General features: G+C 36.4%; 3 protein-coding genes across 3 annotated transcripts; 2 read left to right on the plus strand and 1 right to left on the minus strand.

The window, feature by feature from the left end:
* Positions 1-2,580: 2,580 nt before the first annotated feature.
* Positions 2,581-3,129, plus strand: LOC114190441. The gene has a single exon (XM_028079326.1). It carries the CDS (start codon positions 2,581-2,583, stop codon positions 3,127-3,129), a length of 549 nt encoding a protein of 182 aa, XP_027935127.1.
* Positions 3,130-7,956: 4,827 nt separating this feature from the next.
* On the plus strand, positions 7,957-12,338 carry LOC114191776 (uridylate kinase). Its single transcript, XM_028081162.1, has 7 exons — positions 7,957-8,835; positions 9,622-9,763; positions 9,907-9,960; positions 10,043-10,134; positions 11,031-11,266; positions 11,416-11,586; positions 11,874-12,338. The coding sequence occupies exons 1-7, from the start codon at positions 8,183-8,185 to the stop codon at positions 11,969-11,971; spliced, it is 1,446 nt and encodes a 481-aa protein (XP_027936963.1). The 5' UTR covers positions 7,957-8,182; the 3' UTR covers positions 11,972-12,338.
* Positions 12,339-12,935: 597 nt separating this feature from the next.
* On the minus strand, positions 12,936-15,797 carry LOC114191684 (leucine-rich repeat receptor-like protein kinase PXC1). The gene is made up of 2 exons (XM_028081029.1): positions 14,052-15,797; positions 12,936-13,853 (listed from the first exon to the last, which is right to left on the minus strand). The coding sequence occupies exons 1-2, from the start codon at positions 15,418-15,420 to the stop codon at positions 13,174-13,176; spliced, it is 2,049 nt and encodes a 682-aa protein (XP_027936830.1). The 5' UTR covers positions 15,421-15,797; the 3' UTR covers positions 12,936-13,173.
* Positions 15,798-16,043: the final 246 nt, after the last annotated feature.

A 16,043-nucleotide genomic window follows, 5' to 3' on the forward strand; every position in this document is an offset into this window, starting at 1 on the left:
CATGAATTTTTTCTGTCTTCAATAACTTCAATAGTGGCACTTTCATGCCTTGAGTTCATATGATAAAGTTAAATCTTCATACTCATATTCCTTCAAGTGAGTCTAGTTTGCCCCTATTTGTTGTTTGGAAAAGGAAAATAAAGGTGTATATATTTCTTCTTCACTACCAGTGTGTAGTATTTTTGGTTACCCATTGCTACATAAGTGCTAACTTGTGGTATACATTTTGAACATGTGTGAAATGATGTACAAAACTTATTTCAATCTTCACTCTCGTCATTACCAGTGAGGAGTATATGTTGGTGAGTTAAGGAATAAAATTTTTGTAATTTAATTAACAACATATGAATTCATTCCCTATGTGTCAACCCGTGACTTAGTAAATGGTAACCCAAGTGCAATGTTTTGCACATGAACTTCAATAGTGGCACTTTCATGCCTTGAGAAGTGTGACAACTTTTTTCATATTTAGTTTTCTTTTATATGTTTTAACATTGTACTTTAAGATGGTTGAACTTGTTCACTTTATCTAAAGAAGTTGTTGTTCACTATTTAGTAATGAAGCATTTCACTACAAAAAAAAATTGAAATTACCGACGAAATTTTACCGACGGATATACTTCTGTCGGTAAATTTGAATTACCGACGAATTTTATCGACGGATTCTCAAATTTTAATTACCGACGGAAAAATTCGTCGGTAAAAAAAATTTTCATTTACCGACAAAAAAATCTGTCGGTAAAATCAGTCGATAATTCAAATTTTTTTTACCGACAAAATTACCGACGGATTTTTCCGTCGATAAAAGAAGCGGAAAATTTCTCGCCCAAATTTCAATTACCGACGGATTTACAGACGGAAAAATCCGTCGATAAAGAAGCGGAAAATTTCTCGCCAAATTTGAATTACCAACGGATTTTTCCGTCGGTAAATCCATCGATACTTACATAACTCAAAATCCGTCGGTAAAATCCGTCGATAATTTAAATTTTTTTTTATCGATGAAATTACCGACGAAATTATCCGTTGGTAAAAGAAGCGGGAATTTTCCCGCCCAAATCTGACCTTATAAGAAGACGAGGAGAAGAAGAAAAGAAGAAAAAGAAGGAGAAGAAGAAGAAGAAGAGAAGAAGGAGAAGAAGAAGAAAAAGAAGGAGAAAGAGAAGAAGAAGGAGAAGAAAAGAAGGAGAAGAAGAAGAAGAAGAGAGGAAGAAGGAGAAGAAGAAGAGGAAGAAGGAGAAGATGAAGGAGAAGAAGAAGAAGAAAGAGGAAGAAGAAGACGACGGTGGCGGCGACGACGATGGTGGCAGGGGCGACGACGATGGCGACGGCGACGACAACATTGACGGCGACGGGGACGGCGACCACGAAAAAAAAACGAAAAGAAAAATTGAAAGAGGTAGGAAGAAGAAGATGAATAGTGTAACAAATTTACCGACGGATTTTTGGTAATTACCGACGGATATTTTGGTCGATAATTAACGACGGATTTTTCCGTCGGTAATTACTGACAGATTTACCGACGGATTTTTTTGTCGATAATTACCGACAAATTTATCGACGGATTTATCCGTCGGTAATTACCGACAGAACATGATTTTCGTCGGTAAAATTTTACAGACAAGCATTTTACTGACGAATTTTTGACTGTCGATGATCCGTCGGTAATGTTGATTTAGCGACAGATTTTGGCCATTATCGACAGATTTTGACCGTCGGTAATAATGGTTTTTCTTGTAGTGATTTGGAATGATTAAGTTCTTGCATTACTGATATGCGAATTTGTGTTAAACATGGCAAACTCTTACAAACACATAAATACGACCTAATACATATGTAATACAATATTAAAGTACATATTTGTCCTTTTAATCACCGTAGTGGTGTCTAGTTCCACACCGAGGTCGACGCCTGTTTCTGGTGGGGTTCCTCCTATGCACTTCAGGTCTAGGTTCTTCAACCAGTGAAGATTGTCGTTCATGTTCCTCATCAGGTTCATGATCATCATTTGCAGCAGATGATGATGCTTGTGTGTAAGGATTGTGGACGTAGTAAACTGAGTCTTGTTGTGGCTGATGCAGACCTTCAAAGAAATTTGGACTTTGGGAATATGTATGCAACCACGGTTGTGCAGAAGGTGGAGTTTCATCATAAGTTGCAAACATACTTGGTATGCCTAGTTCTGAGTTTGGTGAAACTGAATTCCTTGTTCCCTCCATACCTTGTGGTAGAGGAGGAGTGTTTAAGTCATTCGTAGTTTGTGGTGGTGGAGGGACATTTGTCGATGTTGATTGACGATGCATTCTAGGATCATTTAACATTTGTGGAACTGATAAATATAAAAATGAGTTTGAAGTATACCATGACATGTACTCCATTGTGTGTTGAAGTGGCCCAAGGGAACAATGGTGTCTTGCATATGATCAAGGAAGAAGGTAGGGTCACGTAACAACAAATTTGGCTGAAGCAATAAATTATGTCTTGAAGAAGACAAGAAATTTGCCAATTTCATCCATAGTATTGGCCACGTACACCAGGTGCAACACATACTTTACCAAAAGAGGTAGACAAATAACTGCAATGCTTAGTGCTGGTCATGTGTATTCTGAATATGCGACGAACTTCCTACAAGATGCAGACTCCAAGTCCAACACGCACCACGTCCTTGAATTTGATAGAAATACCACAAGATTTAGAGTGGAGGAGATGGTCAATCCCAGAGAGGTTCGTCCGGTAGGAAAATTTGTAGTCAGGTTAGATGAAAGGTGGTGCGATTGTGGAAAGTTTCAAAAACTACATCTACCATGTTCACATGTTATTGCAGCTTGCAAGCATGCACATCACGACTTCAGCATGTACATAAGTCCACATTACAGGTTGGATGTCATCGTCAAAGTATATGGCAATTTATTTGGCGAGTTAAGACATGAAGAATATTGGCCACCATACCAAGGGCCACAGGTTTGGCCTCATCCTGTCACAAAAAGGACTGAGAAGGGTCGTCCTAAATCAAGTAGAATTAGGACTGAGATGGACATTAGGGAAGGAAGACAATCAAGAAAGTGTTCCTATTGTAGAACTGAAGGACACACAAGAAATCATTATCCTAATAACCCTCTACTTTCATGATTTGCATCAAACCACTTAGTTTATGTTGTACTTTGATTTGTTTTCAATAAATATAAACTTCATTCAATTCAATGGCACATCTTTTCTTATTATCTTTTATTCTTACTTATTTTACATAAACCAAAAACATATAAAAAATTAATTTCATATACAATAATAAAATCGTTTTAAATTATTTTAATTATTTCCTTCATTTCTAAATTAATTTAGACAAATTTACAATGTTTAAAATATAAAATTTTTAACAATTATCCAAAATTAAAAGAAGCTTATAATTCCAATTTTTGTTAACACATATTAAAAAAAAAAATTCATACTTCACAAATTATGAAACAAAATTTAAAATTAAATTGAATTTTATATTTTGAAATTACACATAAAATCACTTACTATACAATACAAATTCATTTTTTTAATTTACAAATTCATAAACACAATAAATTATTCTTTATTTTACTATTTTTTCAAATAACACCTCAAATAACTAATAAAACATTACTAATTCGATTTTTTTAATTTTTTTTACTCTTATCTATTTTAAAAAAAAATAATTATATCAATTTTAAAATCAACAAATTCAAAAACAAATAAAATTATTATTTTTTCTAATAACTAATAACACATTTATAATTCTATTATTTAAAATAATTTATTTAATTATTTCTATTTTATTGATAACAAAAATAAAAATTAATTATATTTATTTTAAAAAAACTTTATGTTTCCATCATTTAAAAAAAAAAAAACCAGTACAGAATTCGGGTCCCTGGGACCGAATTCAGACTGGTATAAGAAAAAATATTGCAAAATTGAATTTAGAATTCAGTTGCCCGGAAACCGAATTCTCAAAGTAAAATAAAACTGTGCTATGAATGTAAATATTATGCACAGTATGCTATCCGGGAAATATTTTGGAAAAAGTGTGCTACATGGGAAAAAAAATCTCCCATTGTTTTCCCTGTTAAATAGTATTGTTTTTTTTTTATTGAAGTTAATACTTTATTTAATTTTTATTTTCAGCACGAAAGAATTATAATTTTTAATTTAAAAGTTTAGATTTTTGGATAAATTTTATATAATTTTAGAAAATAAAATACTATTATTATTATTATTAAGTTTATAATACAAATCTACAATTACTACGCAAGAACTATGTTTGATATTTATTTTTTAAGCATTAAATGAAATTCCCTCTGTCAAATAAAGAAAAAATAATTAATATAATTTTATATTATTGTATAATTTAAAAAGTATATAAGCATAAAATAAAATTTTATTAAGCCTTTTAATTATTTATATTATTTATCCAATCATTTATATTTTAGTCATTATGCAATATTAGGATAAAATGATGTGAATAATTTAAGTAAGTAAACTATATGTGTTATGTAGAAAATAAACTATGTGAATTAAAATTATTTTTATTTAAAGATTTAATTACTTCATAACTATTCACTTTACAATATTTTTTATACGTATTTAATTTATTTTTAAATTATCTTCATTAAAAAAATTAATTACTTTATAATTAATATTTTTAATTTAAGTTTATATTTCATCTTCTTAAAATATAAGCAGGAACATTTTGGTTGTTGATAATATAATTCAATTTAATTTAATTTTTCTCCTTTAAACATCAATTAAATATATCATAGCTTTTTTATTAATTTTCACTTGCTCTATCTTAATCAAAACAACATTACCTTTCATTTATTTAATTTTCTCCTTTCTTTCCCCTTTCCTCCCCACTCTAATTCAAACAAGATATTTGGTTAAAAGAATAAAAATAGGTCAAAGAAAAAGTAAAGTGAAATTTCTACTTTTTTTTTCTTTTTCTTACAAAAGACTAACAAAATTAAGATGGGAGAGTAAGGACAAACGAATGGTCTAAGGATGTCAAGGAAAGAGAAGATTCACCGGTTAAGATAGAAGCAAAGGCACTGAACTAGCTTGCGAAGACAAAGACACCTTCAATCAACCATGAAATGTACAACAACAACCAACGAACTAGGGGTTTTGTTGTATGTGAAATAAAGATGAGAGAGTGGTTTGTTATGAAGTGAACGAAAGAGGGCAACGATGGTGGTAATACTAGGGTTAGAAAAGGAGTGTTTTCAATCTTACAAAATAAGATAGTTTAATGTTATGGGTCGAGTCGGGTTTTTCTATTTTTATTTTTCATATCCATACCTGATCGTTAATATCTATTTAACCCGCTTTTGTTTATCCATTTATACTTGCCTCCATAGAAACTTGACCGTCATCAAAAAAATTTATCGGTTCATTCGAGGTCGATTTGGGACATTTTGCTCACCCATAGTTTTTATAAATTAGGTTCTTATCTAATCACATGTGTGAAAGTTATATAATGTAAGGATAGTTTGTTCTCATTTTTGCTAGAATAGTTATGCCAATATTTTACAACCAATATGGGTGAATTGGTTTCTCTAAAAATGTTGTTTGTTCTTTCACTTTAAAACAATTTTTAAAAGATATTTAATCAATTGACATGGTGTATACAAGAATGCATAGTTTTTAACCTTTTCAATTAACAAGATAGTAAAAGATGATGAAAGAAAAGCATAAGACACACCAAATTTTATACTGGTTTGATTCTAATGAATATATATTAAGTCTTTAGCAACCCTAGATAGAAAATCCACTAAAACATCAAGAGTTAGGAGTACAATATCCACCTATATAACACATACACTATAGATATACAAAACATTGAAAAACCCTTCAAGAAATTCAACCAAGGTAATGCTACATGCAAATACCTAATCTTGTCACTAACATAGTGACAAAAATACAGAAAAACAATACCAAAAAGATATGAAACGAATCCACCTGGACATTATGCAGAATTTTACATCACGATCCTAGGCCAAGCAAGGAAAACCTTAGAACCAATTCAGTCTTCTTTTAGTCTCGATGGAAACTTGAAAAACGGTGAAGAACAATGATGAACTCTCCAATAACCCTCTAGTTTATCTTTCTCTAATCGTTGATAGAAAAAAAACGTTAATTGAGAATTGATGTAGAGGTTTAATTTGTATGCTAAATAGTTTTTTGACAAAATTAATATATTAGGTTATCTATCTAATCAATTAACCTGATTGTAGTGTTAATGTTCATTTCTAGACTTAATTTAATTGATTAGATTAACAGCCTAATCAGTTAATGTGTTTGCAGAATCATCAGTGATCACTTCCAGAACTTAACATAATTGATTAGATTAACATAATTGATTAGATTAATGGTCTAATCAATTAATATGAAAACAAAATTAATGATCACTCTCTAGACTTAGCCTAATTGATTAGATTAACAGCCTAATAAATTAATATGACAATTTTAACATCTTTAGCATCCATTACATTTGGAAATGATCTAGTTCATGTCATACTGTCTCTGCAAGGATTGTAGCTTGACCTTCTTGATCTTTTCATAATTCCCATACACATTCGTCAAAATGTCCCATGTCTCCTTCAATGTAGCGGCCTTGGATATTTTCTGGAAAATGGTCGCTGACACACTAATGCAGATGCACTTTGGCTTTACAATCCAATCGTCTTTTCTCCTTGTAAGCATTTTTCACCTCATCTGTTGCATCCTTGGAAGGTTCTTGAAACCCTTTCTTTACAATTTCATCCACTTCTTGGAAGCCCAAATCCGTTTCCATTTTTACGCACCAATCATCATTATTCTTTCCATCAAACTTGGTAGATTTCCAGGAACCAATCCTCCAACAACCATGGAAGTAGCTTCACACGCAACAAGCTTCTCCTTGGTGGTTTCTTTCTAATACTAACCACAACACACGGTCCTCCTAAGAACCTGTCGTTCTCGATACCACTGTTAGTCTGGAAAGATTACACAGAGAAAGAGAGAAAGTAGGAATTGAGAAATAGAGCAATTTCTCATTATTGACATAAAGGTGTTTTATATAAGTGTTAATGTAAACAACTCAGGGACAATTAACTAAATTAAGCTGACCATTGTAAACAATTATACAAAATAACAAACATAACAAAACAATTGAATTTATACAATACATATAACCCATAGATTAAGTGAGATGAACTTGTTTAGATCCGTAATCAACAAAAAAAATTAAACTTTCAAAACCTGACCCAATTCAAATCCTGTAGTGAGCCAAATTAACTCACATCTATCTCATTTTAATTTTAACATCTCTACTCATAAACACTGAATGTTTACTCAAATAGAGAAATAAGCATATTATATATACATCATCACTTTACAAAACCAATACCATCTTACAGTTTATCGTACAATTTTATAGTCTTGATTGGTTGTCTAATACGGAGTTATTAATGTTTTTAATGTCCTCATGTACTATAATTGCCGCTTTTACTTTTTTACATTTAATATTTTCACCTTGTTAAAGAGTTGAAGTAAATAACACTTTTCTTTTTAACTTTTTAAAACACTTATTAAATTTTATATTTTGAAATATAATATTCATTAATAAAACCGATAAACTAAATACTAATTGATAAACTGTAAAAACACAACCAAAATACATATTCGTTAATAAAAGCGTGATAAAATAACATTATTAACTTGTTAATCTTATTTTTGTAATGATTTTAACCTTAGAAAAGAGTATTTTATAATTTATAAGGATTATAAACATTTTTTAGAATTTATGAAGATTATATATATTTTAATAGAAGAAGTAAAACTGAGAACAATAATTATTAAATGAATTAAAAATGTTTATTTATTTAGAAATATATTTAACTTTCGTACCAAACTTATGAATTTGGCCCAAACAAAGATTTGGGTTGGATAAACATGGCCTGTCACCAGTTGATCCAAATTCCCCCCACTCCAGGACTAGTAAAAGTGCGTGTAATGCACTCGCTCTTGGCACTTAACGGGACCGTCACCCGCGTGACGGCAGATACCAGACCCACTCACGGAAGGCACGCTCCGTCAAACCCTCCCACACACACCTTCTCTCAACGCTCCATTCTCTTTCCCTAACGTCCCCGACGACGCCGTAACGTCCTCCCTCACCGTTATGGCCTCTTGCGACGACGACGACGACTTCTCTCTACTCCGTGACGATAACCACCACCTCCACCAACCTTACGCCCCGCACCACCACTTCTCCCCCTCCGCCGTCGCCGTCGCTCCTGTCCCACCCAAATCCGTTGCCGACGACGCCGACGACTATGGAAACCCCTTCGACGACGACGGTGGTAGCGAGAAGCGCAAGGACCGGGAAGAGATCGGCGAGGGAGCCACGTCGTACGGATTCAACAAGAGATCTAAGGCTCCGCAGTCGAGTGCAGGTAGCGCGGAGTACCGGAAGGACAGGGAGGAGTGGAGCGACACGGCCATCGTGTGCCTCCTCGAGGCGTACACGGAGAAGTTCACACAGCTGAATCGGGGAAACCTGAGAGGAAGGGATTGGGAGGAGGTTGCGTTTGTGGTGAGCGAACGGTGCGAGAACCAATCGAAAAGCGTGGAACAGTGTAAGAACAAGGTAGATAACCTAAAAAAGAGGTACAAATTGGAGCGACAAAGAATGAGCAGTGGCTGCATTTCTACCAGTCACTGGCCTTGGTTCAAACAATTGGAGCAGATCGTCGGGAATTCTCTTCCAGCCAAATTCTCAGATGAGGATAAAGCGGTTGTTTCTGCCGGAACTTCGCCCAGACAATCGAAGAGGTATTCTATTCAGCATGCAGCGCAGAAATATTTAATAGTTGTGTCACTGCTTTTGCTAACGAGTATTAGTAGTTCATGTTGATAGTTATTGCCTTATTATATTCACCATAGGCTTTGTTTCTTTTTTTTTTTGTTTGTTTTCTGATTTGGTTTGGTACTCTAGTGCCCGAATCTGTTTGTTGGCTGCATCATAAATACTTAGTTTAACCGAGATGCTTGAAGACTGGAATATTGTATAGCTTTATGATATTACTTTGCGGTACAACTATGCAGATGTTATAGTTAGTAGAATGTAGAATGTTTGCTTTTACATCAAGTAGTTTTTTTTTTTTTCATTTTTTTCGTGGACTAGACTTTAGAATTGGTTCTTGTAATAAATATGGTTGTTGTTTGAATTGAATCAGAACTTTGGAGGTATTGCTGCATTTTAACAAGTGTTACTGATACGCTTTTAGTTTAGAAATCACATGGAAACTTAAAATGGTCATGGCGTTACTTTAGTTACTGTATTGTGTTATTGTCTCGATGTAGTGTCCGTTGGTAACTCAAGTTTTGTTTGAAGTTATCTTCAGTGTTGTTGCAAATAAGCTAATGCTATCTTCACTCACACACTTCTGAATCAGAAATCATACGGGGATGACATTTCCAATTTATAATGCGGTGGTGTTACTATGATGGGATTTTTTCTGTTGAATCTCATTCAAAATGAATTGTTTTTCCCTTTTCTTTTCATTTTTTTTGTGATAATGACTAGTGAGTGTTGAGCTTTCCCCTGCTTTGTGTTAGATATGGAGTGGCAACACCCAGCACAGGTCAAGCGAATAGCATTAGGTCAAAAGCACTGACAAACCTTAGATGGCGGAGGGTAGTCTTCAAAATTAGTGGAGCAGCTCTCACTGGATCTGATACCTGCAACATGGACCCTAAGGTTTGTGGTTTGGTTACTCTATGTGGGAAGTTTTATAATATTATTTGACTCATGACCTAAGTTCTTTACTGTGTACTAATTCATATCTAGATCTTGTGACAATACTTATACATTTGTTTGTTCAAATTTAAATTAATTATCAGGTGGCTATGTTAGTTTCAAGAGAAGTTGCCATAGCTTCCCGCCTTGGTGTTGAGGTATCAGTTCTCTTCATTGTTCTCTGAAGTCTATCGTTCTGCTACCCTTTCAGTTTAGCTGAAGCAGCTTCTGATATTTCAGGTTGCGATTGTTGTTGGAGGATGTAATTTCTTCTCTGGAGATGCATGGGTAAATGCAACAGGTTTAGAAAGATGTACTGCATACCAAGTTGGGTAAGGTTAATCACCAAATTTTAATGCAAGTTCTATTTGCACCACTGTAATTTTACTAGAGTTCAATACCAAAGAAAATAAATTGAAAATAGATTTAGGTATCTGTGCAACCATCCATATCCTGATAAAAAATAGACAATCCCAACCAAAGAAAATATGTTTGTGAAGTGGTATAGAAAGTACCTTAGGGGTAGAGCTGGAGGAGAAGGCCACATCTGTGAACTGAACTTTGACTTACTAGTATCGGGTATTGGTTGTCAATGTAGGGCACATACCTTACCCAGGTCATAAGGCTACAAATGTTAGAGGACAAATATTTTTGTCATTATAGAAATCTAAATTGGAGATCTGATATTTGAAGATCTGAATGGGGCTAGGTTAGACTCACCATGAGAAATTTTTTATTCAGTTTCTTCTGTGATGATACTTATCATTCTTAACTGTATGTGCCTCTGCCGACTGTATAAACCCATTTCCCCCTTAGAGTTGCACTTCCGACCTTTCACATTTAGTCCCATATTCAAATATGGTGAAGTTTTGATCTGCGATGAATGAATTTATATTGAAATATGCTTAACGATTATTTCTGTTGTAACAGTTTAAGCTTCCAACTTATGTTATTCTTATCTTTGATTTCTCTGTTTCTTTTTATTGAAAAACATGTCTTTTGATGCTTTAACTTTGAGACATTCCATTACGCTCTGGCAAGTATCTTATTGATGCCTTGCACCTGGGTAGTGGCCATCACTTTGTTGCTTAGGTACATACGCTGCCATGAGATATTTTTAATTGTTCTGGTTAATACATTAGCTTTAGAAGTGATTTACTGTTGTTTATACTTTTCTTAAAAATACTGACCTGAATAAGTACGGTTTTCTTGAACTTCAATTTGCCAGCATGATGGCAACAGTGATGAATTCAATATTGCTCCAATCGACTCTAGAGAAGATGGGTGTTCAGACTCGTGTACAAACTTCAATTGCCATGCAGGAGTTTGCTGAACTATACAATAGGCAGCGGGCTATAAGACATCTTGAGAAAGGAAGAGTTATTATATTTGGTGGCATCAGTTTTGGTGCTGGCAATCCACTTTTCTCAACTGACATAGCTGCAGCTCTTCGTGCTTCTGAGAGTATGCTGTTCTCCTTTGTTTTTAAATTAAATGTCTAATTACCTATTTTTCTGCGTTATCTGTAGTTTATGCAAAGGGACAACGCATGCACATTTGTTTTGGGTTTTTGGTTTTGCTATCATCAGCATATATCTCCTTCAACCTTGCAGTTAATGCTGAAGCAGTCCTCAAGGGTACCAATGTAGACGGTGTGTATGACTGCAACTCACGAGATAACAATTTCACTTTTGAGCACATATCCTTCAGAGAGCTGGGGTCAAGAGGAATCACTTCTATGGATGCGTCAGCGCTGAGTTTCTGCAAGGAAAATGCCATTCCTGGTTAGTAAGTTGTTGCATTTGATCTCTTTATGAACATGTTTCAGGTTTTAGTGCCTTTGGTTCTTGCACAGACAATGGGTTCCAAAATTGTACCTGTTGCATACTTAATCTCTACTAGATACTGTCTCTTCAAGAAAAACTGTTGTTCCTTTCGTGGTTTTCCTCCTATAGTTAATATATTTGCTTTTATGTTCAGGTTTATGAATATGCATTGAAGTTTTCTATAAAGTGGTCATTTTATTAACAGATTTTATTTGACAATTTTCTTTGGCCATTTTCTTATACAGTCGTGGTTTTTAATCTACTGGAGCCTGGGAACATCTCTAAAGCTTTATGTGGAGAACAAGTTGGCACACTAATTGATCAAACTGGAGCAGTAAGCTAACAGTTAATTCAGCTTATTCAATTATTGTTAGCCACACTGTCGACATCAAGTTGAGTGGGATCTTTGCCATGGCTAAGATTTTTTAAGAAGAAAATATCAAATCCAGACAGATTCTGTGGCAAGATTGTAGAAATCGTACTTTGGAACTGTAATCACAAATTCCCTTTCACTAATTTTAGGTGGTGGTTGTAATTTTAATAAGCTTCTGTAAAAAAAAAAAAGAAAAAAAAGAGAGAATGTTTTTGTATATTATTCCTAGGTGAATTGTAGAATAGTAGTAATGAATTAGCAGTAGTCCCCCTTTATAGCCGATGTAAACAGATGCAGAGTAATTCAACTTTATTTATTATTGCAACAGTACTAATAATTTCCCCTTGTGTCAAAAGATGAAAAATAAAGAGAAGAGATATAAACAACTTTTATTTTGGTTCACGGAGCACCTATCCCTTGGGGATAAGCTCTTGAAAGAAGGATGTAGACTGCAAAATTTGAATTCACACGCTTCCTTAGCATGCCCAATAGCTTTATTTAGATAGAGCTATTTCATTTTATAATTAAAATGAGATTTTCAAGAAATAGTTCAAGGCTTTCGTTGCTTGAATACTATATATGATTTCACCATGAAACGTGGAATCTTGAGGTTTGAATTCGCATGTTTAATATTTTTAATTTTTAAGATGTACTCATTCATTATTTGTAAGCTGCAATCTTTATTTCTGGCACGCGGTTCATTCATCACGAGCTTCCTTCGAAACAGTGTGTCGCATGCGTGGCATTTGGCGCAATTTTATTCTCATTGGTTTCCTTAACACGATTCCATGATTTCAGGGTCGCATGAGATTTAATTCATGACAATACCATTCAAGTGTTACAAGATTAATAGTTGCGGATTCACGTTGCTTTCAAGAAATGCGATTGAACTGTACCAATATCCACTGATGCAAACTCCAGATGTACAACATTATACAATTCAACAAGACAATAGTTATTAAGAGCATCGATAATTCAGATTTGTGTCACGTTCAACAATGGAATTCCACAGAACTCACAAATTTTACAAAGAACACTTATAAAACAGCAAAAGGTAATGTGCACTGAGACAGTGCAACCAGAAAGAGGAGCTAATCACTGCAGTGAAAGTAAGTAGCATATGACATTAATCAATCTTGTATATACCGTACAATAAGATTTGAACATCACTCCTAAGCTAGACCATCTTCAGTGGTGGGAATGGAAGGTGAAAGCGAATTGCGCGATTCATCATAGTCCTCCCCAAGAGGCGATTGCTCCACCCTGATCTCCTCAACCATCTTCACAACTTCTTCCATAGTTGGCCTCTTCTCCGGCTGCGCCACCACACAGGCCAACCCCACATGCAGCATGGACACAAGCTCTTCCTCGATGTTCTTGTAGCGCAAAAGCTCCTGGTCAAACACCTCTGCGGTCCACTCTTCCTTCACGACGGAGCGAACCCATTTCGGAAGGTCCACCACCGCCTGTTCCTCTTCCTCCATTCTGGGACGAGCCGGTGAAGGGTACTGCGACGAAGGAGCTCTTCCTGTGAGAACTTCCAACAGCAACACCCCGAAGCTGTACACGTCAGCCTGCTGAGACAACCTCTTGTGCTGTTCCTGTTCGGGGGCCCTGTACCCTCCCAATCGTGCAATGGCGTGAACCGGGTTCAACAGGAGTGATAGCCCGAAGTCCGAGATGCAGGCCACGCCGTTCTTGTCCAGAAGCACGTTCGAAGATTTCACGTTCCCGTGAGGCACTTTGGCTGCACTGTACTCTGCGTGGATCTTCGCAAGACCTCTTGCTGCTCCCAACACCAGGCTTATTCTTGTAGTCCAATCCAATGGAATCCTCCCCGGACCACGGTTCCCTATCATCGGTATCCACAAAAACAAAATTTAAATCACCTTAAACTGTCAAATTTCATTTTCACCTAAATTACACTCGTATAAGTTTCTTTTGCTGCAACGCAGAGGTATCTGAAGTTTGTTTAGCTCAATCACTTTCCGTGATAAATGCAAAGAATAAAGATAAAGGAAGAAAGTGATTAGCAAGAAGAGTGACTGACCATGAAGAAGAGCATGCAAGCTTCCATTAGAGAGATAGTCATAGACAAGAAGCTTTTCCTCCTTGGCATAGTAATAGGCTTTGAGTCTCACAACATTGGGGTGCTTAAGCTTCCCAATCACATCCATGTACTGCTCAAACTCATGCCTGGGGCAAGGGTTGGCATCCTTCAGCCTCTTCACCGCCACGGTGCACCCATCATCAAGCACTGCCCTATAAACCGTCCCCAAACTACCCTTCCCAAGCATCTCCGCCGAGGCTCGCAGCAGATCCTCCAACTCGAACTCACTCCTCCGATCAAAAAACACAAGCCTACTCCTATCAGTCCCAGTAGTCCCATCACTCTCACCACCACCACTTCCATACACCTTCTTCTCACTCCCATTGTAACTGCTCCCACTCTTCCTCTTCCCATAACTCTCCCCACTCCCCACCAAACTAGACCCTCTCCCCCTCGCGCAACAATGCGCCACGAGAAATGATGTCATCACAAGCAACGCCACACAATTCCCCACAACAATTGCCACAATGGCACCGGGGCTTAAACCCTTATGACGCTCCTTCCCCGGTCGAGCTATTATGCTGGTTTCCGGGAAGGAACTGGGGTTTGAAGGAACTGTCTGGGACGGTTCGTTTTCATTGTTATTCTCATTATCGTTAGGAGGGTTCGTGGTGAAGGAACACACAGGTAACGGCGTTGCACCACATAAACCCTCGTTACCCGAGAAGGCCGTGACACCGAATTTCTTCAGCATGGGGTTTGGTAAACGACCGTAGAAGGCATTGTTTGTCATGTTGACTTCTGTGAGGTTTTGCATGGAGGCAGATAGGTCAGGGATTTCACCGGAGAGAAGGTTGTTCTGGAGTCTCAGTGTGATTAGTTGTGTTAAGTTGGAGAGGAAGTCAACCTTGCCGCGAATGTTGTTGTCGGAGAGGTCGAGGCGGATAAGGGATTTGAGGGAGGATATCTCCGGCTGGATCTCGCCGGAGAAGTCGTTGCCGGCGAGGTAGAGCAGTTGGATGTTGGTGCAGTTGGAGAGGAGCGACGAAACGGTGCCGTTCAAGCGATTGTCGTGGAGGTCAAGGAGGCGTAGGTGGGTGAGGGGAGTGAGAGGGTCGAGGGTGCCGCGGAGGTTGAGGGAAGGCAGGGAGAGGGCGGTGACGCGGCCGTTCGGGGAGCAGAGGACGCCGCGCCAGGCGGCGGCGCAGGCGTCTCCGGCGGTCCAGTTGGAAAGAAGGTAGCCGTGAAGGTCGCTTTGGCGGCGGAAGAGGGTGAGTGCATGAGTATCATTGTGGTGGAGACTGAAGGTGAAAAACGGTAAGAAAAATAAAAAGAGCAGGAAGATGACATGGTGATGCTTCATCATCATGGGATGAATCCTTGGACGCGGGAAGTGGAAACAAATTGAAACAACGTTAGTGTTTTAAAATTAGAATAAAGATTTTGATGGGACAAAATTTGAAGCATTTTGATGTGGCAATGGCATGATTAGGACAGAGGGAATATATATGATGATTAAAGGTAGGGAATGGTTGTGTGAATGATTGCTGTTGTCGATTTCTCTAAAGAAAAAGATGAGACTTTTCTTTTCTCTTCTTTTTCTTTTTCTTGGTCTGTTCTGCAAAAGGGAAAAGAGAAGTAATGTGTATGTTTTGTTGTGGTTCTTGATTCTTGAGATCTGAAATCATGGTCCCTGTTGCATCTTTATAGTACCATACAATCAAAGTGGAGGTGGAGTTCTACATATGTTAACACAACAACAAATAATCATTCATGCTATATATGAATGAGAATTTTTGTTTCTTATTTTTATTAATGACTCACTGCTACTTTATTATTACCTTTAGGAGTACAAAAATGATGTACTTTTGCTCTATTATTTTGGTCTAGATGAGCTTGGAGCCCAAACTACCAATTTCTTTCTCTCTTTAATGTAGCAACATTATTCAAGTAACTCAAGTGCTATTCATTCAAGGAATTAAAATTTAGTTT

This window comes from Vigna unguiculata, chromosome 7 (genome assembly GCF_004118075.2).
Source record: "Vigna unguiculata cultivar IT97K-499-35 chromosome 7, ASM411807v1, whole genome shotgun sequence".
Lineage (NCBI taxonomy): Eukaryota > Viridiplantae > Streptophyta > Magnoliopsida > Fabales > Fabaceae > Vigna > Vigna unguiculata.